Raw genomic sequence first — 26,819 nt, 5'->3', positions numbered from 1 at the left:
CCGCAGATTGCTCCCCTGCGCTCCGGGACCCGCCTTGACCCTTTGCCCCGCCCACCTCGGAGGCTTCGGCGCGCGACGATTGGCGGCGTGGCGGGGGCGGGGCTCCGGGAGGTGGGCTGAGGGGGCAGGGCCGGGAGGGGACAAAAGCCGGGAAGAGGAAAAGCCTGCCCCGCCTGCTGGTCCGTTGGTTTCTCCGAGATCGAGTGAGCCGCGGAGACCGCAGGAACCCAGCTGGAATTGCCAGCGTTTGCACTTGTGCGTTTGGTCGTGGGAGTGGCTGTGGCGCCCCCCCCGCCCCGTGCGTCGCCAGGGTACCTACTCCTGCAGGTAACCGCAAGCTACGAGGGGCAGCCCGGGCACCGGTTGTGGGGGAGGCTTTGAGTCCGCAAACGGCTGGAGTGGGGAGAAGGAAGAAAGCTAAGATCTTGGGTGTGGAGGAAGGAATTTAGCGTCGAGTTCTGGTCGCAAGGAAGGGGGCAGCGAAATACAGGTGTTGCCCGTGGGAAAGGGAAATGGGGAGGAGGAGGGTGCGAGGTGCCTGGATGTGGAGAAGACTGGCTCTTAGGTGAAATTGGGCAGCAGAAAGTTGGATGCAGGAACAGTGGAAGCCCAGATCTTAATGCAGAAAGAAAAATGGAGTGATTGGAAGCTGCAGGGACACGTAGAAGACTAAGTCTTTGGTTGAAGGGGAAGAAAACGTGCAGCTATGGGAACTGAATGCAAAGAAAGAGGGAAGCCGAGGGCTTGGCGGCATGGAGGGGGAAGAGCTCAGCACCCGTTGGCGGAGGGGGCGGAGTGGGGACGAAGGGGGGGACGGAGGAGACACCGCCGCCACCGCGGGGATCTGGAGTTCTGGGGAAGGCGTTCCCGGGTTGGCTGCGGGAGCCCTTTTAAAGGTCCGGCGTCGGAGAGGGAAGGAGTGGGCGTGGAGACCAGGAAGGATGAATCGAGCCAGCTGCCCTTGCAACCCTCTTGCACAACGGCTACAAGGACGTTTGCAGGATAAGAGCCTGACGGTCTCGACATCACATGAGGACGTACAAACCTCAAGACCAGCTTAGGGCCGGCGAACCTGGGAAGGGCCCATGGACGCGCCCTCCGGGTGTACAGGCCGAGAGATTGGTGCCCCCGTAACCTTTATTTGGAAAGTGCTGCAGAGCCGAACTGTCCGTTGCCCCTCTAGGTTCACTCAGCACCGTACTTTAAAGCAGATAAACCGGGCTGTCTAAACCCTCCTGACAAGCGAGGTTTGTATGGTTGTCTTTTTATTCCCGGTTTGTTTGTTTTTTAGGAGATCAGCTGTACTCAGCCCAAGTTTGCAAGACTGAGAGGAATTGGAGTGATTAGAAGTTGATTCACTGTAAAGGTAAGGATTAGCAATTTCTCCACTTCTGTATTTTCTTTGATGTGCCTATACTGCTTTTAATTAATCTTGGAGATCTTGGAGGCAAGCACTGCAAGGGAGTGAGTCAGGAACATTTCCAACAATAAATTGCAACTACTTCCTTATTTCTTTCAGTCCAGCAGCTTTTTAAAAAATGGCTAAAAAATTTGGGGTTGATGAAAATAATTTGGGGTTGATGGGGTGAGTAGCTTTTTTTATTAAACTACTCTGTATTAGTCCAGGTTATTTTCTGGAATTACACAAGTGTCAGGAGATTGGAATTCGGTTGCTTTCAGACAAAATGAACTGGCCTGTGGGGAAGCCCCTCCTTTTAAAGTCGGGATTGAGGTGGAGACAGAAAATCTGAGGGGCATGGGTAGACAAGTGAATCCATGGGCCTCAAGCCCACCTCATGGAATTCAAATCTAAGAAATAAAATAATGTCCTACATTGTAGTAAACCAGGGTCTACAATAAAGCTTCCATTGTTTAGCTAAAAGGTGATAAAAATTTTTGTTATGTGAGGAAACCTGAAGTGTTCAGTTATGCATTATGAATATAGAAAGATTACTGCTCAAAACATTTACTTTAACTGAAAATGAAATAATTAACTAAAAAATACTGTCATTCAGTATTGAAATTTTAAGTATGGTATATTACCCTCTCTCCACCTGCCGGGACCGGTGCAACGCAATGAACCTACAACCACATGCTGGTTGGAGTGAGAGGGAGATTTGTAAGAGAGCAAATGCTCCAGCTCTCTGGACGTAGTCCCATTTATTTGCAGGCTGGTACCCCCAGGTTACAAGTGGATTTAAGTACATTATATCCTTGAGATGGCATTACTGCAAACATCCTAGCTTTGTCTCTTGCTTTTTACAGGAAGAAACCTTGAAGCCAAAAGATAACAAACCCTTATTCACATGCAAATTAAGTACCCTGTACACCTGGGCCAGCCCCACCTCCCCTCCAGCTAGGATTCGGAGAATGCATTAACAAGAGGTTGAGGAGAATGCATTAACAAGAGGTTGAGGAGAATGCATTAACAAGAGGTTGAGGAGAATGCATTAACAAGAGGTTGAGCCCTGGCCAGTTTGGCTCAGCAGTTAGAGCGTCCACCTGCGGTCCGGAGAGACCCGGGTTCGGTTCCCGCTAAGGGCACGTACCTCGGTTGCAGTTTGTCCCCGGCCCTGGTTGGTCGTGCGGGTGGCAGCCACTCGATGTGTCCCTTCACATCGATGTTTCTCTCTCTCTCTCTCCCTCCCACTCTATCTGTACAAAAAGTGGAAAAATATCCTCGGGTGAGGATAAAAAAAAACAAAAAAAAACCAAGAGGTTGAGAGTGCTTAACAGGAGGTCCATCTTCCAACCCCCCAACCCCACAGTATATGACCTTCTATTAATTGTATTTGCCATCAAAGAAAAATAGCCAAGTAATAACTCTTGCATTATATATATAAAAATATGGCCATGGAAACGTAGTATTAAGACCAAGGTAAGTTTGCTGCCTCTTTTCGTTTTATTTTGTGTTACATACAAGAACAGATGTGACAGTGGGATCAGCATGACTGAATCATATACTTTAAGCCATACTGTAAATTATACTTGAAATTACAAATGGGAAGTAATTGACTCATCCATACCAATATGTTTGTTTCTTTTACAATGGTTGAGTTCCAGATGGTTCCCCAGTAATAGTCTAGGGAACCTCCTAAACACTAATAAGCAGGATTCTAGAATTGCAAATTTGGGAAATGAAAATGAGCCCGGGGGTAGAAATACATCCTGGCTTGTCACAAGGAACTGAGGCTTACCATCTACTGATTACTATATATTTTTTTAATCCTCACCCGAGGACATTTTTTCATTTTTTGTTCAGATAGAGCGGGAGGGAGAGAGAGAGAGAGAAACATCAACGTGAAAGGGACACATCGAGTGGCTGCCACCCACACGACCCAACCAGGGCCAGGGACAAACTACAACTGAGGTACATGCCCTTAGCAGGAACTGAACCCTGATCTCTCTGGACCATAGGCCGACACTCTGAGCCAAACTGCTCTAACCTCTGAGCCAAACTGGCCAGGACTAGTACATTTTTTAATGTGAAGGCCAAATTACTTGAGCTCAGCTTTTCAAGAGAAACTGTTTATAAGCCTCTGACCAAGTAATTTTTAAAGTCCATTCTCCTGACTTTTGCAGTCCTCAGCTATGAATTCAGGGGAATAAAAGCAATTTGCAGTTGTGTTGCTAGGGGGAGGGAGGAGTTTCCATTAGAACATCATGGAAGGGAACAGATACCTTTAGCATGCTCAGGGCTTCCTCTGCCTCTCAGGGAACATGTATAGGACATAGCCTTCCTTTAAGCCTCATAGTCTTGCTTCTTCCAACGGGTATGACCCTGTCCTTCCTGGAAATTAGATGGCCTTGTATTTGTTACCCCTACACCCTGTTCCTCAAAGTGACATCTCTTCCTGAAACAGTTCTGCTTCCCTATGCCATACACTGGCAGCTTATCTTTGCCCATGAACAGTCAGAAGAACAATAGAGGAGTTGGGTTACTGAGGAAGAGGAGAGGGACATGCTTGGGTCCTGAGCAATGACCTTGTGTATGCAGATTCCTCTAGTTGAGATCCCACTTTTGTATTTAGTTCCAAATCCTCAGTATCCAGTATTGTCTCTAGGAAAACAGTTCACCAGGAACTCCTCGTCTTTTACTTTGAGACTTAAAGTTCTTTAAACATAAGTCACAAGAACTTGTCACATCTCCTCAAAGGTGGTTATTTTAATCAAAACATCCTCCTGGCCCTGGCCAGTTTGGCTCAGCGGTTAGAGCGTCGGCCTGCGGTCTGGAGAGACCCGGGTTCGGTTCCCGCTAAGGGCATGTACTTCGGTTGCAGTTTGTCCCCGGCCCTGGTTGGTCGTGCGGGTGGCAGCCACTCGATGTGTCCCTTCACGTCGATGTTTCTCTCTCTCTCCCTTCCTCTCTCTCCCTCCCACTCTATCTGTACAAAAAATGGAAAAATATCCTCGGGTGAGGATAAAAAAAAAAAAATCCTCCTGAAAGAGGGGAAATACTAGCTCTCATCATTCTGCCCATCTTGAGGGCCCCGTAAAATGAGGAGTTGAAAAGAAGTGTTCAAATAAGCATAATATTGTTTAAATAATCTTATTTTATAAGACAAACCAATAGTCACAAATAATGATTACATTACTGAGGGCATATTACAGGGTCAGGCTCCCTGATGCTCTAGTTGGGTGGCCTTGGGGAAGCCACTTCTCTTTTATCAAAGTAAAATAGGAAAATAATTTCTATCTTTCATGGTTGTGAGGGCTGACTCAAATCACACATGAAGCACGTAACAATGCATTTTGCAGAGAACATGCTCAATTCTAATGGTAAATGTAATTATTAGTTTTTTATACATTCATGCTTTAATGAATTATTCCTTTTGTAGTCACCACATGTTTGTATTTTGTTTTTATACTATTGTAACTATGCAGAAACTTAATTTCTTTTTTTTTTTTTATCCTCACCCGAGGACATTTTTCCATTTTTTGTTCAGGTGGGGGGGGGGGGGGCGGAGAGGAACAAAGAGAGAGAGAGAGAGAAACATCGATGTGAAAGGGACACATCGAGTGGCTGCCACCCGCACAACCGACCAGGGCCGGGGACAAACTGCAACCGAGGTACATGCCCTTTAGCAGGAACCGAACCCGGGTCTCTCAGGACCGCAGGCCGACGCTCTAATCGCTGAGCCAAACCGGCCAGGGCTGAAACTTAATTTCTTTAATATGATCTTTTCTCCTTTCCTTTTGATTCGAACTGGCCTCATCCAGGACCAGATGTACCTGCCCCCTTCTCCCTTGCATGTCCACTCCCTTCATCATTAAGGCCTCAGGACAATGAGGTTCTGGTTAGCATTTAACAATCTTAGGAACAAAGCCTTGGGATTTTGGTCACAGAGACAGAATTTCAGTTACACTAAAGATGACATCTAGGCCTCAGTTGTGTTTTAGCTCCAGACCCAGAAAAGTGGTGAAACCAGATGAAGCGGCACCGTGGCTGGCATCAGGACCAGATGCCCTGCTCAGCTACACCCTACCCTAGTGCCAACCAGCCAGCAGAGACCACAGCCAGCCCTGGCCACGACCCTGACTCCCTTAGTCACCCGTGATTAATGATTTCCCCCAGCATAATGTATCCCCTGAAAGCCATCGGGACGCCAGGTCTTTGAGCATTAGCTCACTTGTGACTCCAGGTGTGGGCCACTTTGACAAGATATGTGTCTTATCTTTTTTTCTTTTTAAAGGTTTATTGAAGTCAAAATGTCTCAAAAAATCCATGGCGGTTCTGTGGTAGAGATGCAAGGAGATGAAATGACACGAATCATTTGGGAGTTGATTAAAGAAAAACTCATCTTTCCCTATGTGGAACTGGACCTGCACAGGTAAGTGAACTACAGTCATGTGCGACTTAATGCCAGGGATACATTCTGAGAAATGTGTGGTTGGGCAGTTTTGTCGTTGAGTACACGTCATAGAGTGTACTTACTCGAACCTAGATGGCACAGCCCACTACACACCTAGGCTCTGTGTCATAGCCTATCGCTCTGTAGGGGAGGAAAACTTCCCCTCTACCCTTCTGGGTTCTGGGCTGAGACGTCCCTGTAATAAAAGGCCTATTAAAGGCAAACAAACAAGCACAAATCTAATAATATATATACCTTCTGTGTACGAGGGAGCGACTCGGGAGAACTGATTAACTCTCCAAAATGGCTGAAGTCACCACCTTAAGTATTGTCTTTGGCTGAAGACAAAAGAAGGTGTTGATGAAGTAGGGACAGTCAGTTACAGGAGGTTACCAGGGAAAGCACTGTAAACAAGGGTTAAGTGTTGGGGATATTTAAGTCTTCCTCTTCATAAGAATCTGGAGATGAGGCCATCCTCCTCTGGGAAAAAACCTTTAACAGATGGAGAGTTCCCTTACAAATGTAAATGCATTTTGAAGGGGTAAGTTCTACTTTGCTTTTAGAGATTCTCACTGTCTGTTTTTTCTTAAAATCAACCAGCCTAAAATAATTTTTATGCCAAAGAGACATATTTTAGGGTGACAAATCCTGAGGCTTTTCAGCTGCACACCTGTACTGACTACTGTAGGCATTTGTAACAATGGTAAGTATTTGTGTTGCACTGAGACCTCACGACTACTATGACATCATTAGGTGATAGGAATGTTTTAGCTCCATTATAATTTTTTGGGACCACTGTTTTGTATGGGGCTCATGACTATTCCTCCACATAGCAAACTCAGAAAGTATATTCTAAGTGATTTCAGGATATAACTAGCTTTTTAATGTAGATACAGTGATATCTTGTGAATAAAGTTCTTGGTGGAGAGTGCCTGAAATATGCAAACCAATCTTCTGTTTTACATTTGGCATTGCTAGGTTAAACTGGACATATTGTGCCCTTGCCGGTTTGGCTCAGCGGTTGGAGCGTCGGCCTGCGGTCCGGAGAGACCCAGGTTCGGTTCCCGCTAAGGGCACGTACTTTGGTTGCAGTTTGTCCCTGGCCCTGGTTGGCTGTGTGGGTGGCAGCCACTCGATGTGTCCCTTTCACGTCGATGTTTCTCTCTGTTCCTCTCTCTCAATCCCACTCTACCTGGACAAGGTATGGAAAAGTGTCCTCGGGTGAGGATGATTAAAAAAAAAACAAAAAAAAAAAAAACTGGACATATTGTTCAGAAGACAAGAAGTATGATGGAAACAGTGTGATTCTTAGGTCCTTCCAGCCCCTCTTTTCTGTAAAGGTTTTATTTGTAATCAGTCTGGCCAAGAGTAGCACAAAGTCTTAATTTGTAGAAGGTAAAATCATAGAGGTATGTCTCTGATAAATTGTAAATGTAGTCAACACATTTTTGTCTTTTCAAGCTCTGTTTTCTATCCCTCTACTTAACTAGCCCCTGGATCTTTCCCCCTTTTTATTCCATGCCTTTTGCCTTTTTCATACAGTTGTAGTACAGAAAGAACCCTTGAAGTTATTTTAATAAAATGCCGACCTTTCAGAATTTTTCTTAAACCAGTTGTGTCCTAAAGACTTGAGGCTTTGCCCCATGTTTAAAGTGTTTAGAGACACATATGAAAGCCTGTGGAATTCTCTCTTATTTTTTTTCCTGTGTTTTTCACAAACTTGCTCATGCTTTTTGGACATTTGAACGAGGTAGAGACAATTTTTACAAGGGTGAAATGGCTGAAGACTGTCACATTTTAGCCAAACTGCTGGCAACTGTAAGCGTGTTTGCCTTGACCCAGAATTATGCATCAGACTGTGTCCTGAGGACCCGTTATGGTTGCTTGGGTGTAGACATTCAATTAACGTAGTGTCATGAGACACCCTTTTTAATTATTCTAAGATTAAACTGTTGATAATAACTCTATTGCAACCATGAGAAAGAGCAAATACCTGCAGAGGTCAACAAAACATACAGGAAATACAGCATCATCCAGCCTGGCTGGTGTGGCTCAGTGGATTGAGCGTCATCCCATGGACTGAGAGGTCCTAGTTCGATTCCTGGTTAGAGGACATGCCTGGGTTGCAAGGTTGATCCCCAGTAGGTGCTATGAGGAGGCAGCCAATCCATGTATCTTTCACATCAATGTTTCTATATCTCACTTCCCCTGTCTCTAAAAAAAATCAGTAATAACATTTTTTTTTTAAAAAAGCATCATCCAAGTAGGTTAAAGAAGCATTTTTACCAGCACTCTCCTGTTTCAGAACTTTAGAAGGCAATAGGTAAGTCTGCAGAGTTCTTGCCAGTAGAATAGCTATAAAGATGCTCTGAGTCTCTGAAGCCTAGAGACATAGAAGTTTTATTTTTATTTATTTATTTATTTATTTTTTTATCCTCACCCGAGGATATTTTTCCATTTTTTGTACAGATAGAGTGGGAGGGAGAGAGAGGAAGGGAGAGAGAGCGAGAAACATCGATGTGAAGGGACACATCGAGTGGCTGCCACCCGCACGACCAACCAGGGCCGGGGACAAACTGCAACCGAAGTACGTGCCCTTAGCGGGAACCGAACCCGGGTCTCTCTGAACCGCAGGCTGACGCTCTAACCGCTGAGCCAAACTGGCCAGGGCGAGACATAGAAGTTTTAAAGGACAGTCCTTAGGCCTAGAAAAAGCTGTCACTGGCAGCAGAACAAAAACATTTTTGGGGACTCAATCAAGTTTTAAATTGTTCTAACATTGATACTGTTACATGACATTTTGAGGGGAGTGGAGCAGTGTGTTTGTCTTGTGCACGCTGGACGGTGGTCCAGGCCCTTTATGCCTTCTTTTCTCTTAGAAGTGTTAGGAAGAAAAGCAAAAAATAAAAATAAAAATCCACGAATTTTCTGCTTGTCTCTCCTGATGAAAATAGTTCCTATGAACATTAAAAACTGTTGGCTGTACTTCTTGTTTGAGTTAGGAGTAGATGTTTGCAGATACTCAGCATTTCCTGAGCCAGGAGATAAGAGAGTCAGTGCTCGGTTACCCTTAGTGAATTAGCTAAGGTTAAAGCAGTCTGGAATTCTTTTTATTTGGAAACACATGAAGATTGTTACCTTTACATTTGCATCATGAGTTGGGGTAAATAAGGAAAGGAAATACAAGAACTAGAGGGAAATCTACAGGCTTCATGGTTCAGCAAGTTACGAAAGCTGAAAAACATTTTTTAAAACATGGAGAGCAAAATAGTCACACTAATGTTTTCGACAAACTATTTCATATTTTAGATAAAGCGTTACAATCATTGTCTGTGCTCTGTGAACTACCAAAGTTCTTTTCAGCTCTGAATGACTTGCAGTCTGGGCGTTGGTGTAGATTAAACTGTAGCTCTGGGTCCATAAAACTTGTTTGATTCCATTACTTATCCAGTAAACTGCAGGCTTGTGTCCAGAACAGTGAGACTTGCCCAAGAATTAGGGAAAGGTTCATCATAGAACTAACTGACATTGATGAAGGATCCATTAGCATTTTTGGCATGAATGTCACATCTATGACTCCCACTACTTTAATGTCAAAATACAAGAAAAAAAAATTTCTAACTCTCTGGCCTATTTATTTTTAGAGCACAATATTTACTAAGGAAAAAAATGAGGTGGTGCTTAGACTTGCTTTTTTTTTTTTTTAATCCTCACCCGAGGACATTTTTTTCCATTTTTTGTTCAGATAGAGCGGGAGGGAAAGAGAGAGAGAGAGAAACATCGACGTGAAAGGGACACATTGAGTTGCTGCCACCTGCACGACCAACCAGGGCCGGGGACAAACTGCAACCAAGGTACATGCCCTTAGCAGGAACCGAACCCGGGTCTCTCTGGACTGCAGGGCGACGCTCTAACTGCTGAGCCAAACCGGCCAGGGCTAGACTTGCATTTTTATGTTGATTGTATGGAAGTCTGTCAAAGGGTTGCTCCAGCACTGTTATTGTCTCTGGATGGTGAAAGCAGGCAAAGGCGCAAAGCACGAGGGTTTCGATTCAGTCTCCTTCAGAGACTTCCCACTGCAGCACAGGGAGCCGAGGCCCAGCAGTCCAGCCTCAGTGCCTTTTTAGCCGGCACCGTCATCTGTGTCTAGGGCGCATTAATGCTGAAACTTGGCAGATGTAGGTATATTGAGAGCCTTCGCTTACTGCAGGGCAAGCTCTCTGTGCAGAGATGATGATAGAATGGTAGCAGCCTCAGTCGCCTGTCAATTTGGCAAGTTCCGCTTATGATTTCTCCCTCCCAGCTATGATTTAGGCATAGAGAATCGTGATGCCACCAATGACCAGGTCACCAAGGATGCCGCAGAAGCTATAAAGAAGTACAACGTTGGTGTCAAATGTGCCACCATCACCCCCGATGAGAAGAGGGTTGAGGAGTTCAAGTTGAAACAAATGTGGAAATCGCCAAATGGTACCATCCGAAATATTCTGGGTGGTACCGTCTTCAGGGAAGCTATTATCTGCAAAAATATCCCCCGGCTTGTGACCGGATGGGTGAAGCCCATCATCATAGGTCGTCATGCGTATGGGGATCAAGTAAGTCATGTTGGCATAATTTGAGTTTCCATTCTTTCTTTATGGCCTTTGGCTGCCAGCAGTTTTGATTTACATGTGTTTTATTGTTTTGGTGACTACTCCCATTAAACAAAGCTCACATTTGAAAAATGTTGAGAAATGCATATATGTATATCTGTATATTTACACATTTAGAAAGAAGTAAATACAGGAGGACTCACAGATAGGCATCTATCTATCTCAACACAAATGACTTTTCTCTATGTGTTTTTTTTTTCTTCCTTTATCTTTTTATTAAGTTAAACCATATAATATTAACATTTTTGTATAGATAATTTCCTGTGCTTCAACCAAATCAGTAGTACTCAACCCTGGCTCTAAAAGGATGCCTTTATCGGTTTTTTGGATGTTTCTTTTATTTTGCCTTTTTTTTCAATGTGTTGTTTTGTTTTAATTCCAATGCTTGGGACCCACCCTACACCAGCTGAATCTGAATTCATGGGATTCAGACATTTTACTGCTCCCTAAGTGATTCTAATGGGCAGGCAGGGTTGAGAACCACCAAAGGTTATATGAAAAGTGATCACTTCATACATAAAAGGAAAAATGGACTCAGTAGTTGAAAATAGTTGCTTTAAACCTGTTCTTTCCTTCTTGGAAAAGAAAGTTTAGTTTTTGTACTTGTACAGGTATACTGGTTGCCAAATTACACAGAAAACCAGCCAACTAAACAAAATCATAATCTCATGTTGAAACTGAAGTATTCAGACTTTCATAGAAAGCAGCTTATGTCATACAAGACCCTGAAAAACAAAAGACCCTACTTCTGAAACCCACAGATTTGATGTATGTAGCTGACCTTAAAAACAGTCTGACCAGGGCAGACCACATCTGTTCCTGGGAACAAGGTCACCAGGTCAGTCCTTGAAGGGTAATTCCCTTTTGTTCTGTGGCCCAAACTATGCCTTCATCCTGTTCAGTCTCTTCATGGGTATGTCCCAGAGGCCCAAGAGAGAGTAGATGGGAGTACTACAAATTCCTATTCTGAGAACACCACTCTAAGTTCTTCTGAGTTGAGTGGTGTCATTTTTTGGCTATTTTATCATTATTATTATTATTATTATTATTTTGGCATCAGTCACTCGGAAGAATGCTCATTCTATTTATTAAAGTCCAGATTGACAATGAAGATGACAAAGAGCCAAGCTGTGGTTGATTCCCTGATCATTTGAACATCTACAAAGCATGTGTGGTGCTTTGGTGCCTCAGTTTCTTCATTTTGAGAACCGGGAATCAGTTGCCGTAGTAAAGAATTTTATATGTTCTGCATAGACTAGACATTGAACCTGGATCACAACCTGACAGCTCTTCGACCAGCTGTCATTAGTATTGCCCTACACCAACCACCTGCTGGCACCTGGCTCTGAACGTGGTCTTCTCTATGTCCCTGAAGAAGGTGCAGTGCAGCAGATGTGAACCAATGCTAGTGCGGGTGGGGCACATTTTCCCACCAGCGTAGCTTCACGCCCCGGAGAGAGGTGGCTCTCCTTGGATGGCCCCGTCCTAAGGGTCACCAACCTGTCACAGCCGCTTCCAGAATGGTTGCTTCTTATGGACCAGTCTTGGGCCGGGCATTAGCAGTGATAATAATCACAAAGAGCCTCAGCTCTGCAGGTCGAAGGACCAGATCCCAAGTCTTTTCATCCGAGATGCATTGTTTCCACAGCATCACAGTTCCTTCCTTGTAAGATAGATGTAAGAATCAAATGAGATAAATAAGATGATGCTAGTTAATCACTATAAGCATCTGTCCTATAGTGAGGACAAGGCATTAGCTCTTTCTTTGTCATCTTCAATACTACAGCTAGTATATTATCACCTCCCTATTGGAAGACTTTCTTGACCTCCAGGTCACGTCATCTCTCTTCCTCTGCCGTCCTATACATTGTTTTCTAGGCCCACTTAGTATGTTTAAAAGCTTTTCTGTTGCTTTCCACTTTTGTATGTCTTTCTTGGGTCATAAGCTTCCTAAGTGAAAATATTTTGTTAACTCTGTCCTCTCCATATCTGTGCTCAGAAAACTGCTCTGCACAGTAGGCACCCAATAAAGACTGATTTTTAACATGCAGTACCACTAATTAGCTTTTGGGACTCTGGACCTCATCATCTCCATCTCTAAAATAAAAGGTCAAACGACACTGCCCTGTTTGTCTAGGTGTCTTCCAGCTCTGTTCTGTGATTTTTTTCCCCATTCTTTGTAATACCAGTTGGAATAGTTTTTTTAATGCTTTACCTTCCCCCCTACCCCCAATGTACAGTACAGAGCAACTGATTTTGTTGTTCCTGGGCCTGGCAAAGTAGAGATAACCTACACACCAAGTGATGGATCCCAAAAGAAGACGTACCTGGTACATAACTTTGAAGGTATGTGATTAAAGTTTATCATGATCATTTTTTTACAGATCATTTAGACAACATTGTTCCTGATTGTTTAAATTTAGTTGGGTGGCTGCCTAAAAGTACAACCCAAATCTACAACTTTACTACGGGACCTAAAGTCTAAATAAAAAAGTCATTGGCCCATGGACCAGAGAATCCCTGGTTTGGTTCCCGAAAAGGGCACGTACCTTGGTTGCAGCTTGTCCCTGGCCCCAGATGAGGTCGTATGGGTGGCAACTGCTGGATGTGTGTCTCTCTCACATCAGTGTTTCGCTCTCTCTCTTCCTTCCTGTCTCCTTCCCGCTCTATCTGAAGATAAATGCAAAAATGTCCTCAGGTGAGGATGAAAAAAGTCATTGGCTTTCATGCCGTCCTGTGGCATGGATAAAGGCACAAATGGGATTAGCTACTCAATTGGCAGTGCATATAAGCCAGCGGTTCTCAACCTGTGGGTAGCGACCCCTTTGGGGGTCGAACAACCCTTTCACAGGGGTCACCTAAGACCATCGGAAAACACATATTTCCGATGGTCTTAGGAACCGAGACACCGCTGCTCTATCCGTCTCCAGGCGGGTCCGCCCACATGCAGATACGCCCACATACAACATGAGGAACTGTATTAAAGGGTTGCGGCATTAGGAAGGTTGAGAATCACTGATATAAATAAGCAAAGATGGGTTGATAAATAGGCATTTCTCTTAAAACACGAAGGGATGGTTGGCAGGAATCTTGTGCACGAATTACATCAATTAAACATTACTAGCCCCAAATCACCTGTCATGTAATCCTCATCTTTGCTCTGGTGGGTTTGTGCTAAGTATTGGTTGTGTTATATATTTGCTGAAATGTTCTTCTTGCCCATCTGTGGAAGTGGAACATTTGTTTTTTGCCTTTTTTTACCCACCATTCTGCTTGCAAAGGTCCATTTTGGCAAATTTCACTCAAAACAGGGGACCTTCTCCACTATTGAAATTATTAAAAGCACTCAAAAATTACGTTTTTTTCTCCTTAACGTCTTTAAATATCATTTTTAACTGAATTTATTGGGGATGACACTGGTTAATAAAATTATACAGATTTCAGGGGTACCATTCTACAATACATCATCTGTATATTGTATTGTGTGTTCACCACCCCAAGTTAAATCTCCTTTCATCACTATTTATCCCCCTTTACCTTTTCTACCACCCCCCCTCCTTCCTTCTGGCAATCACCATACTGTTGTCTGTGTCCCTTGGTCTTTCTGTCTTTTAGTTTTTTAATCCGTCGCCCTTCTCACCCAGCCCCCAGCCCTCCTCTCCTGACAGCTGTCAGTCTGCTCTCCATGTCCATAAGTCTTGTCATTTTAATGGAATCGAATTCTGCCATTTTCAGCACCTTTCATATTCGGAGCCCAAGTTGGCCCTGGACAGGCATGGATTCAAGTTCTATCTTTCAGTAAAAACAGAGTTTAACAAGAGTTGTGAAACACCAGTGATCACATGTAGCATTAGTTTTGCCACCAGTGACAGTGAACTTTCAGTACCCTCCAGAGAATTACGAGAATATTCCTTCTCTGGTTGGGGATTGAGTACACACTTAAGAGTTTAAAATACATTGGAAAATTTAAACATATGAAAAAAACAGTTTCAAAATTATTCACCCTTTCTTGAGCATATTTGTGCTTCATATCAGTAGGTTTTGGTATCTACAGGATCCTAAAAAACATATTTTTCTCATAATTATTGACCTTTCAAAACAAGTTAGAATGTCCTTAACTAGAACTGACTTTACTCCTATTGTGTGCCTCTAGAACTCATGGAATATTCAAGCTGGAAGCCTATCTGTGACTTTTTAATTCTATTTTTATTTTTTTTATCCTCACCCGAGGACACTTTTTGCATTTATCTTCAAATAGAGCCGGGAGGGAGAGTGGAAGGGAGAGAGAGAGAAACATCGATATGAGAGAGACACATCGACCAGCTGCCACCCACACGACCCTATCTAGGACTGGGGACAAACCGCAACAGAGGCAGGTGCCCCCAGCAGGAACCAAACCCGGGACTCTCCGGTCTGCGGGCCGACGCTCTAACCATTGAGCAAAACCGGCCAGGGCCTGGCTGTGACTTTTTAAAGACGGCTCAGATATGGGAGCTGGGAATTGGGTGGTTTGGTGATGGTGGATGGATTTAAACTTGTTACAACTATACCCTATTTACCTATCTCTTTTTCTCTCATTGGTGTCCCCCCACAGAGGGTGGTGGTGTTGCCATGGGGATGTACAATCAAGATAAGTCGATCAAAGATTTTGCACACAGTTCTTTCCAGATGGCTCTGTCTAAGAGTTGGCCTTTGTATCTGAGCACCAAGAACACTATTCTGAAGAAATATGATGGGCGTTTTAAAGACATCTTCCAGGAGATATATGACAAGTAACTACAGTTCTTTTTTCCTTCCTTTTCCTCACGCTGGTATCTGTAGCACAGACTCTGCACCCTCATCCCTTTGGTTCTGAGACAAATTGAGTGAACAGCATCACTCTCCCGTAAAGACAAGAGCAACACAGATTTAGTAGGAGTGAAACAGAATCACTCTAAGTTGCTTTTCGAAGGTAAATGTGTTCTCAAATAGGGGCCCCGCATTTATTTTTTTTTAGAGCCAGAAGTGTGTATTGTTTGAAGAAAAGTGCCTTGTTAGTGATAGAAAGTTCTAATTTTTCAAGCATGAGTTTCTGAGTGGGGCGCATTTCTCTTCCTGACACCCATCGCTATGATTTAAAACTCTGCTCTAATGTGGTCTCTTGAACTGAAGTCCACATTTATAACAACTGTGGATTCGACAAGTGAGCACGGGTTACCGTTTAAGACAGCCTCACTCCCTTTTAGGTGAGGTGTTCGGGCCGGGGCCCCGATATTCGATCTCCCTCGTGAGGCGCTTTAATTTCTCTTCGCATTCCCCCATCACCTAAGCCTGGAAGCTGCCCTAGGTTCCTGAGTGATATCAAGCAGTAGAATAGTCTTTTTTCCCCTTATTACAGTCTTAAAGTAAGCTGAGGCTCCAGAATCTGACCAGTAGTGCATTGAAAACTGTAAACGTGGAACTCAGGAAACTGCTGTCTTGCTCCATTCGCATCTCCGGAGTGGGTGAAATCACCCTGCAGATGGGGCTTTGGGGTTGCACAGCCAGGGGAGGACTGGGCAGGGGTTCGATCCCATGTGTCTGATTCCCAAGTTGGTGCTGCTTCTACTAAAAATGCTGCTTCCAGCCCCCCTAAAACTTCCCCTTTGGAGAAGCATGTGATGTCCCTAACAAAACCGATTTTCCTCTCTTTTTTGTTCTTTCCTTTCTTAGGCAGTACAAATCCCAGTTTGAAGCCCAGAAGATCTGGTATGAGCATAGGCTCATCGATGACATGGTGGCCCAAGCTATGAAGTCGGAGGGCGGCTTCATCTGGGCCTGTAAGAACTACGATGGTGATGTACAGTCGGACTCCGTGGCCCAGGGTAAGGAGCCGGAGGACCAGTAGAGTTGGAGCCAGTCCTGCAGCAAGTGGTTGATGCCACAGTGGTTTTCAGGTTTAGGGAGGATTCTGCAGCCCTTTGTAAAGAAATGTTAGTGCTACAAGGCATCTGGGTCCATCTGCTCAGCTGCCGGATGCAGACGTTAAGCTCTGACTGGGGAAGCTACTCCGTCGGGTCACACAGGAGGTAACCCAGTGGGTGAGACTCCTGGCTCCAGCCTCGGATGTGTTAACACTTTATCTTTCAACCTTTTCCCCACTTGAACTTTCAGTGCCTCCAGCGTCAGCCCAACTGCCTCATCTGAAAATCACTCCCTTTCCCTGCCTTTATTTCCCCTCTGAAAAAGTGGAAAACTAGGTCACTCGGCCAGGAACGGGTAAGGGTCGGGGCCTGAGCCGTCTAACAACCAAGAGTTCATTCCTTTTTTCTTATTTTTGCAACATGAAACTGGAGGCTAGAAGGGAACTTTGAAATCACTCACCTAGACCAACTGCTTTCTCTTTTTCTTCCTTTCTGTTTCTCTCCCTGCCTTTTTATTTCTTTCTCCTTTTATTCTTGTCTTTCTCTCCCTTCTCTCACGTGAAGAAACTAAAGCCAGAGGTTCAGTAATTGTAGAGGTACATGTCCAGTGAGAAACAGCTGCGTGTGAGATCCCAGTCTTCAGCTTCTTACCCAGAACACTTCCCTCTTTACTGAGCTTAAACAACCATCTTGACTCATTAACAACCCTTAAAGTGAAGGTATTGATGATACATAAATGAATAGGCCACTGCATGAAAAACAGACACTAGACAGGATTCCTCATTTCTCGACATCGATCAGTATCAGCGAGCACAGCAGCCAAACAAAGAGTTGAAAAGAAATCCAAGAGCTCATTCCCTGGCAGCAGGAATCAACATGTCCTCGCTGCCAGCCCTGAAGGCTGTTCTGATACTATAAAACATGTTCACTGCTTAGCTGTAAACACAAAGGAATGGAGCAGAGAAGCCCCGGCTGTTCATAGAAATTCAGAGACCAGGGGCTGCATGTCCAGTGTAATTAGTAGAACCTCTCCTTCCCTTGACTTCCTCAGCACCAAGTTGCCCTTCAGTTTCGGTTACCATGGCAGCTATGTCAACTTTAAACTCCCCTGATGAATGTGTCCACTTTAATTATGTTTGGTTTTCCCAGGAAGTACTATTTTTTCTTATGAGAACAGTAAGCATCTCTTAATCAGTTTTAAAATCAGTAGGTCAACCGGGAGATCACTTTGATGTCAGATGACTGGTTACACACTCTGCTCTCCTGTTGCGCTGACTGATGCAGTAGGAAGGAGTGTTGGTTTGTGATGGCTTCATGGTGGGTAGGGGGAACCTCCTTGTAATCAGAGCTCTTGGTAAGGGACCCAAACCATTCCATCATTTCCAAATGTCCTCATAGCAACAAGAAGATAGTATAACTCCGGCAAAGTTATAGAGGTTCAAAGGACTTTGAAATAGGCGTTCTGAAGGGTTGTGTCCAGGAGCACGCTGCTAAGCTACCTGGAACCAGGCTGTCTGGCCAGGGCCTATGGATACCTGTGATCTCAGGGCACTAAACAGATTAAAAGGCAGCTGAGCTGTCTTCACGTTATTCTTCTCCAGAGGCATGAACTACTTTGGACGCACACCAAACATTTCACTTATGGCTTCTATTTTGACAGTAGTATCAACCAGTGTTTCCTAGCACTAATGCCTAGACAAACTCACCATGGAGAGTGACAGATCCTGCACGTCTCCAATCAATAAATATTTGAGAATTTGCTAAAGCTTCAGACCAACACATTGACATGAAAAGAACTCGTAACACCACCCGGAAATTTCTTTTTTCTTTTTTTTTTCTTTTTTTTACTGCCTTGACCATGAATCGAACCAGCAACCTCTTGATGCATGGGTCAATGCTCAACGAGTGAGCTACACTGGCTGGGCTCCCACCCAGAAATTTCAGAGATGAGTTTGAAAATGGTTTATGTTTTTTAACCAAAAAATAAAGTAACAACCTATTATAAGTGTGCATTAACTCCGCAGGTGCTTTTGGGAGATAGCAAAACTAAGAAACATGTTCTTTGAAATCAAGAGTAATGAAAGAAGAAAAATCAGTTGCATGGATTAAAAGTTGCAGTAAGGTTTCCTGAATAGGAAACCACAGAATACAGTTATTTTGGTGGGGCTGTTAAAGAGACTGGGGCAAGTGGGATGTTCCTGGGTCTATCCCTTTCTGTCTTGAACCTGCCTTTTCTTACCAGGCCCATGGGTCTGTGAGCAGCTTGAAGACATAAGACAACTGGCCAGTCTTTGTTTTTCCAGAACAGTGAAGCATCTGCACATAAGAATATCAGTAACGTACTAGCTCTTATACTCTGTGGCAGGTGCTGTTCTAAGGAATAAACTTCACATGTTTATTCATGAATATATGTGTATTCATCTAATTCTCACAACAGGCCAATTAAGGAGCTATTTTATTTCCATTTCATAGGTAAGAAAACTGAGCCACAGTAGCCAGAAAGTCATAGAACTAGGGTGGAATGCAGGCAGTCAGACCCTGAGCCCTTCATCAGGGAGCAGGTGCTCTGAGGTCAGTAAGAGGAAAAGGAAGGATTATTGTTTGTTTGGTTTACCGTGAAGATTAAGTCACTTACTCATCCCTGCGAGACCCAGTGCTCTCCAGGCGACTGAAGCCAATACTTGCTCTGCCACTTGTAGGTTACGGCTCCCTTGGCATGATGACCAGCGTGCTGATTTGTCCTGATGGCAAGACAGTGGAAGCAGAGGCCGCCCACGGGACTGTAACACGTCACTACCGCATGTACCAGAAGGGACAGGAGACATCTACCAATCCCATTGGTAAAGTTGTGTTTTCCTGCTACACTGATGTGCAGCCAGAGAGTGGAGGTCTCAGAAAGAGACCCAGACGTGCTCCTTTGGCTACCAGATGCTCTGTGTGTAAAATTACCACCACACAGCCAGTTTGGTCCACAATAAGAGCTATTTTAATATGCTTCTGAAAATATACACTATATATGCTTTTTTTTTTTTTTAATTCTTATCTGAGGATATTTTTTCATTTTATTTTCAGATAGAGTTAGAGGGAGAGAGAGAGAAACATCAAGTGAGAGGGACACATCAACTGGTTGCCTCCTCCCCACCCCCCCACCCCCGACCAGGGCTGGGGATGAACCACAACCGAGGTGCGTGCCCTTGACCGGAATCGAACCTGTGACTCATTGGTCTGTGGGGCTGACACTCTAACTACCGAGCCAAACCAGCCAGGGCTATATATGCTTTTCAAGTTGGTGGAACAGTACACAGTACCGAGGAGAATGTTATCCACAGCATGTTCCTTTTCCTCTGGGGCAGTGAAATGTCATACATGGCTAAGAATCCAAGAGCCACACGAATAGATCCTTCCCACCTGGCTTCAAGGACAGCACATTAGAAAGAGATCACAACCCTGGCCGCGTGGCTCGGTTGGAGTGTTGTCCGTACACCAAAAGATTTCGGGTTCCATCCGACGGCATGTACAGGAGGCGACTGATCGATGTTTCTCTCTCACATTGATGTCTTGCTTTCTCTCTTCTTCTCCCCCTCCCCCTGCTCTTCCCCCTCTCCCTCTCTAAATATTTCCTCGGGTGAGAATTGGGAAAAAAGAGAGATTACAGCCTGGGAAGAGGAGGGGAGATCAATACAGACAAAAGATAGAAGAGATTGTGACCTTTTACAAATAGTAAATTCCTTAGGCTTCAAGTGCTACTTCACACTATGAAAATGTGCCTCCTGCTTCCTTGAAGCTCTACAAAACCCAAAACATTCCATTTACAAGAACATAGATTTTTAAGTTTTTATTAAGTAAAATATTTCCAACTTGCCTAAAATTTAGAGTGCATGTGGATAGCATCTGATGAAGTCAGTCGCCTAAATAAAAAATGTTCTATTTTTTGCCCGGCCGGTGTGGCTTAGTGGTTGAGCATCGACCCATGCACCAAGAGGTCGCCAGTTCGATTCCCGGTCAGGGCTTAAGCCCAGGTTGTGGGCCCGATCCCCAGTGGGGGGTGTGCAGGAGGCAGCCAATTGATGTTCTCTCTCATCAATGTTTCTATCTCCCTCTCCCTCTCCCTTCCTCTCTCTAAAATCAATAAAGGAAAAAAATTTTTTTTAAATGTTCTATTTTGGGAACTGAAACATTTGGAAACATGCCTAGCTGGTCTGATTGAAGTGTGTTTGTTTGTTTGGTTCTCTCTCTTTTAGCTTCCATTTTTGCCTGGTCCAGAGGGTTAGCCCACAGAGCTAAGCTTGATAACAACAAAGAGCTTGGCTTCTTTGCAAAGGCATTGGAAGAAGTCTGTATTGAGACCATCGAGGCTGGCTTCATGACCAAGGACTTGGCTGCTTGCATTAAAGGTTTACCCAAGTAAGTATAAGACGCCATGAGCTCTGTGGTCAGATTGCCACTTATCCTCAGTGGGATCAAAATATCAGTGCTTTTGGAAGTACATGAATTTGTTATTCATCATCTAGTGCAGGGGTCAGCATACACAATCTGTAAATTGTCAGATAATAAACATTACAGGCTCTGTGGAATATACAGCCTTTTCAAAACTAAGCAACTATTGAACTTTGTCTCTCTGGCCTGAAAATCATCGTAGATAATTAGCTTCTAGCTAATGGATACAGCAGCATTTTAATCAGACTATGTACAAACTAGGCTGCAGCCTGGACTGGGTCCATGGGCCAAGCTGTAGTCTGCTGACCCCTGACCTAGTTGACAATCACTGGGTGACAAGGTTCCATTTAGTTTTTGTTGTTGTTGTTGTTGTTTGGTTAATCCTCACCAGAGAATATTTTTTCCATTGATTTTTAGAGAGAGTGGAAGGAGGGTGGGAAAGAAAGAGAGAGAAACATCTATGTGAGAGATACAGCAATCGGCTGCTTCCCAAATGCACCCTGACTAGGGATCAAACCTGCAACCCAGTACATGCCCTTGACTGGGAATCAAGCCCTTGACCCTTCAGTCCTTGGTCTGATGCTCAATTCACTGAGCCACACTGGCCAGGGCAAGGTTCCATTTAGTTTAACAAGAAAATTGTAGCCCTGGCCGGTTTGGCTCAGGTTAGAGCATTGGCCTGCGGTCCAAGAGACCCAGGTTTGGTTCCCACTAAGGGCACGTACCTTGGTTGCAGTTTGTCCCCGACCCTGGTTGGTCATGCAGGTGGCAGCTACTTGATGTGTCCCTTTCACATCGATGTTTCTATCTCTCTCTCTCTCTCTTCCCCTCTCTCCTTCCCACTCTTCCTGAACAAAAACTGGAAAAATGTCTTGGGTGAGGATAAAATAATAAATTTAAATAAAAAAAAGGAAAGAAAGTTGTAGACAGAAACAAAGTGACCCACGATGTTATTTTATTTCACCCCTCTCTTTTTTTAACTTTACAGATAAAAAAATTAAACAGCACAAGTATTAGATGCCAAGTTGGTTATAGTCCCTTCCTTAAGTATCTGTAACCAGTATTCAGATAGTTGAGGGTCCATGAATTGCCCAGGGTTTGTCTAAGAACATGGTAACTCGTATCCCAGCTGGATTAGCTGCTAATCAGACTCCACCCTCAAAGTCAGAGCTGTTTACTCTGATTCACCTCCAGGAACACCCCTAAAATTTAACATCAAACCCATGTCCCAACTATGTGTCTTGAGACATCTCAGGGTCAGTATACCCCAGGATATACTCAATCACTACATCGTTCTTATCTTCAATTTCCAGCAAAAATGCGTGCTTAAAATGTCCTTATTTGTATGGTACCTTTGTAGCCTATTTGAATAGGCACCTATCAGCAGGATTATATTAGCAAACCCACTGTCTTTTTTGTTTTTAAGTAAGACACTTACAGAAATAAGATCATTAAAACTTTTTTATGGACATACGACAGTTTGTGGGGATGTGGGTAAAAGCAAGGCATACCCAGAATAGATTTTGGTTTTTTGTAAGAAGGAGGAATAAGAGGATGATTTCAGTCTCCCAGGCATTAGTCTAAACTGAAGCTCTGAGATAGTTTCACCTTCCAAGCCACGTGGCAGAGAACCTGCTATGAACGTGTGTGGGGCCCAGACGCAAGCTGCCTGTAGCCTGGGTCACCCCTTGAACCTGAGCACAGTCATCAGCCCCAACACTTGTAGCTTGTTAATGTTAATCAGTTTTCTTCTAGAAATAAATAGAATGCTCCTTGAGCATTTCTAGAACTTTCCTTCTGCCTGCTACGGATCAGAGACCAACGATAAATTATCTTCTTTCCTTCCTCTATCAGCGTGCAGCGTTCTGACTACTTGAATACGTTTGAGTTCATGGACAAACTCGGAGAAAACTTGAAGATCAAACTAGCTCAGTCCAAACTTTAAGGCCGTTCCTCAGCTGAGGAGGAGAAGCATTTTTGGTAACTAGGTCCACTGGTTTACATTTTTCTGTATAACACTCAAGGGAAGGGCAAAATCAATTTTGTAATTTGTTTAGAAGTCAGAGTTTATCTTTTCTATAAGTTTACAGCCTTTTTCTTATGCATCCAGTCATGCCACTTCAAGAATGTGGCTGGGGACTTTTTAAATTTAAATTTTATTTTCTACTAATAGCTTAGGAATTGCTTCAGTGCTGATTCGTCCTCTGTCACTTTTTCTCCTGTTCTGACATAAATGACCAAAATGAAGAATGCTTGAAAGTAAACTACAGCCACAGTTCGGGCCCCTAAAATTGTGTCCAGTAGAAATTCACTGCCTTCCCCACTCTCCGTGGCCCGGGCTCCGGGTGCTGTTGGTGGAACAGGTGGCCCTTCATGTGAGCTACAGCCGCACCTTAAACTGTAAGAACTGGAACGACGAAGGTCCCTGCAGCTAAAACGTGTCAAAGACGCAGCAGTCCTTGGGGTAAGGAGCTCCGGCTTGCGGCCACTGGGGAGTTTGGAATCCAGAATAAAGACCCCCTGCGGGTTTGTCCTCTGTGTGCCCCCCCCCCGAGCCTCTTGTGGCCTATGGATGATGCTCCCCCAAACAGCAGATGATGCCCCCCAAACAGTGTGTTTTATTCAAGTGCAATAATACAAGCTGCACCTTTGTTTCGACTTCTGGCCTGTTTTATTTCTTTGATTTAAATGTGATTTTTCAGAAGTTCGTTTTAAACACTATTCTAGTCTGCTCTTCATCTAAACTGTTCATTTTAATTAAAATTAAGTGCTAATGACTAATCTGAGTTTTTATTTAATGAGTCTGCTTTCATTGCCAGGCACCATGCCAGGTCCTTGCTGTAGGAATTTGATTTTGAAAAAATCTCTGCCCTCAAGAAGTTTACTGTGGGGAAGATGGATAAGTAAACAGAAGGAAGATGCGGCTCCTCCAGCGAGAAGGAGCGAAGACCAAAGCTAGAACAAAGGGGCGGCTGTGGAGTGTAGGGGTTGAGTCTGCAGGCTAGGGGCTCAGGTGTTAATTATGTCAGTAGGGCGCTGGTGAAGACAAGAAGGGAGGGACGTGATCATATTTTCATGAAAGAAATGAGCCCTGGGCAGCTTTTATGAAGAATGAATGGTAGTGGAGGGAGGGAGAGGGGAGTGGTGGGCGCAGCTGAGGAGGGAAGACCAGTTAACGGTACTGTGGGTACTGGAGGATTTCCGGTGGGAAGAGAATGGGGTGGATCCTGAGAGAAGAAAGTTGAACTGATGGGGATTGGGGGAAGGGAACAAGTCAGGTTTCGCATGTCCAACTGCACACCTGGAGAAAGGCTGGTCCACAGCCCAGCAGTCTCCGTGTATCATGGGGAAGGAAACTGGCATAGAGAGGAGCTTTGATCGAGCTTATACAATACACCAGTGGCTGCTTTGGCCTAGAACCCAGGGGTCCTTATAGCTGAGCTAGGGCTCTTCCTACTATAACTGCATGTTTTCAGGTTTAAATAGAAGAAGAAAGCATCACACGGAACAAAATGATGGCATTGATTGGATGATCTTCCACAGGCCCTTTAGCCCTCACAAGTAGTCAATCAGATGAGCTTTTTGGCAGCAAAGCCCTGCTCCAATATCCGATTCCACATTCTGCCAAGAACCAATGTTCAAAAATGATCAGCAAATGAACAGATGCTGACCAGTGCACCATGAGACTAACCGTTTGTTTTGTAACAGCGTCAGGATCAGAATCGTTGACCTGGAAAATGACCCACTTAGCATAACACTGAAGACAGCAGGATCGGGGACAGAAGACAAGAGTTCTAGACTTCGAAATTCTCTAAATTGCAAGCACTGTTCCCTAAGTGGAATTTTAAACAAAATATTTAAAATTTAATGTTAGCAGTTCATCATAGCTAGGCTGTATTCTTGCCTGACACGTGAATTCCCATCCTTTGAATATTTGTATAATAAAAATTTCCCCAAAATTAAGGGTCTTTCTCTTAGAGTTAAGAAGGTGATAGAATTAGAAACTCATAAAAACATTAAGGAAGACTGTATATAAATACTGATTAAAATTTTGTACTTTTATCACCAATTAGAGGTTTTATTTCATAGTGCCTATTTTTAATATTAGGGGAAATGTAGTATCCAAATTGCTAATTGCTCTGGAACAAGAAACTTGAATAACTGAATTTGGATGGTATCTCAGACTCTGAAAGAGATGAATTTTGCCAACATTGAAGCATTGTAACATTTAATTTTGATATCAAAGTTACAAAAAATTGGAACAATAGTACGGAGAAGTCCTTAAGCAATTTTAACATTTGTTATATCATTTTCCATCTTTATCTCTTTGTACATACACACAGCCTTTTTTTTTTCCTGGACTATTACCCCTAAATAATCCAGTATGTATTTCCTAAGAAGAACAAGGACATTCTCTTATATGACTATAATATGATTACATGACTGCTCCAATTATCTTCACAGCTTCCCCTCTACACTGCATTTAGTTGTCATGTCTCCGTCTCCTTTTGTCTGAAACAGTCCCTAAGCCTTTCTTTGTCTTTCTAGACTGACATTTTCGAAGAGTACAGGCTAGTTAATTTGTAGAAAGTCCCTCAACTTGGGTTTGTCTGATGTTTTGTGATTAAATTTTAAGTTTCACATTTTTTGGCAGGAATGCCATGAAGCAATGCAGTGTCCTTCCCAGTGTATAATAGTGGGGAGAGAAAGGACATGTAATGATTTGTCTCAACTGGTGCAGTTGGCTTTGCTCATTTGGTTAAGGTGGTAGCTGCCTTGTTCTCCACTGTGAATTTACTATTTTCCTCTTTGTAAATATAAGTAACATGTAGGGAGATGCTGTATAAGTATACTGTTTGTCATCAAAATTCACCCATAGTTTTAGCATCCATTGGTGATTTTGTAACTCCATTATACCTTCTATAGTTCGTATATATATTTTAAATATATTTATATTCTATAGAGAACAACTTTCCTATCTCTGCATTTATTTATTCATTCACATTAGTATGGATTCAAGCATTCTTGCTTTACAGTGGCTTATACTATCATGTATTTTTTTCTTTTTTTTATCCTCACCCGAGGACATTTTTCCATTTTTTGTTCAGGTAGAGTGGGAGGGAGAGAGAAGAACAGAGAGAGAGAGAGAGAAACACCGATGTGAAAGGAACACATCGAGTGGCTGCCACCCGCACAACCGACCAGGGCCGGGGACAAACTGCAACCGAGGTACACGCCCTTAGCGGGAACCGAACCCGGGTCTCTCAGGACCACAGGCCGACGCTCTAACCGCTGAGCCAAACTGGCCAGGGCATACTATCATGTATTTTGATACTCAAATTGCCTCAGATTTCACCAGTGGGAAGCCATCAAGCTGGGTCCTGTCAGCATAACATGAGTATTTTGCAAGCAGTTAACTGGGTAAAGAAAGATGCTATCTTGTATATTAGGCCACCCAGTATCAAGACTTAGTTTTCTTCAGTGAGGTTTCCTCTCAGAAGGGCCTTTGTAGGCAGTCTTCCTTCTCTACCAATAGAATGAATTCCTCCTTGCCTTCCTTTCCAAATCAGAGCCCCGACTGGAGATGTATTTAACAATGTAATGCTGGCGTTGAAGGACACGTCTGAGTTAGGAGCAAATGAAGGTACTTGAGTGCTAGGATCACTAGTTACGGATCCTTTGGAGAGATGAATATATCTACTTTTAGTTTTGTATAGTTTACTGTATTCATTTCATTTTACAATAAAGTTTAAATATATATTAAGAAATCTCTTTTGAATCCTGTGGGCTAATTGCAGAGGACCACATTCTCCTGGATCAAGTCCAAGGATTCTTTCCAGTGCTGGCTTGCCTTCCTGCAAAGCCTTGTGGTCTTACCTTTGGTGCAGTGACCCAGCTCCAGTTACATTGTCTTTAACTTTTCAAATCCAAGGGAGAAAATGTCTCTAAAATGTCCCTGTAATTGTACCCGGATTGTACACAAAGAATTACGAGTA

General features: G+C 43.7%; 1 protein-coding gene across 2 annotated transcripts; it reads left to right on the top strand.

Annotated features, from left to right (window-relative positions):
* The first annotated feature begins 218 nt into the window (after positions 1 to 218).
* IDH1 (isocitrate dehydrogenase (NADP(+)) 1) lies at positions 219 to 23,581 on the top strand. Of its 2 annotated transcripts, XM_036254338.1 has the most exons (11): positions 219 to 327; positions 1,292 to 1,366; positions 5,694 to 5,831; positions 10,156 to 10,447; positions 12,745 to 12,850; positions 15,099 to 15,276; positions 16,196 to 16,347; positions 19,086 to 19,226; positions 20,628 to 20,790; positions 22,678 to 22,803; positions 23,072 to 23,581. In XM_036254338.1, exons 3-10 carry the CDS (start codon positions 5,710 to 5,712, stop codon positions 22,766 to 22,768), a joined length of 1,245 nt encoding a protein of 414 aa, XP_036110231.1. In that variant the 5' UTR covers positions 219 to 327; positions 1,292 to 1,366; positions 5,694 to 5,709; the 3' UTR covers positions 22,769 to 22,803; positions 23,072 to 23,581. The 2 variants fall into 2 exon arrangements, with proteins under 2 accessions (XP_036110231.1, XP_036110230.1); XM_036254337.1 differs by having other exon boundaries at positions 22,678 to 23,581.
* The last annotated feature ends 3,238 nt before the right edge of the window (positions 23,582 to 26,819 follow it).

The sequence above is a fragment of the Molossus molossus genome, unplaced genomic scaffold (assembly GCF_014108415.1).
Source record: "Molossus molossus isolate mMolMol1 unplaced genomic scaffold, mMolMol1.p scaffold_m16_p_11, whole genome shotgun sequence".
Lineage (NCBI taxonomy): Eukaryota > Metazoa > Chordata > Mammalia > Chiroptera > Molossidae > Molossus > Molossus molossus.
The sequence above is the reverse complement of the archived record's forward strand: the minus strand, read 5'-3'. Positions and strand labels throughout refer to the sequence as shown.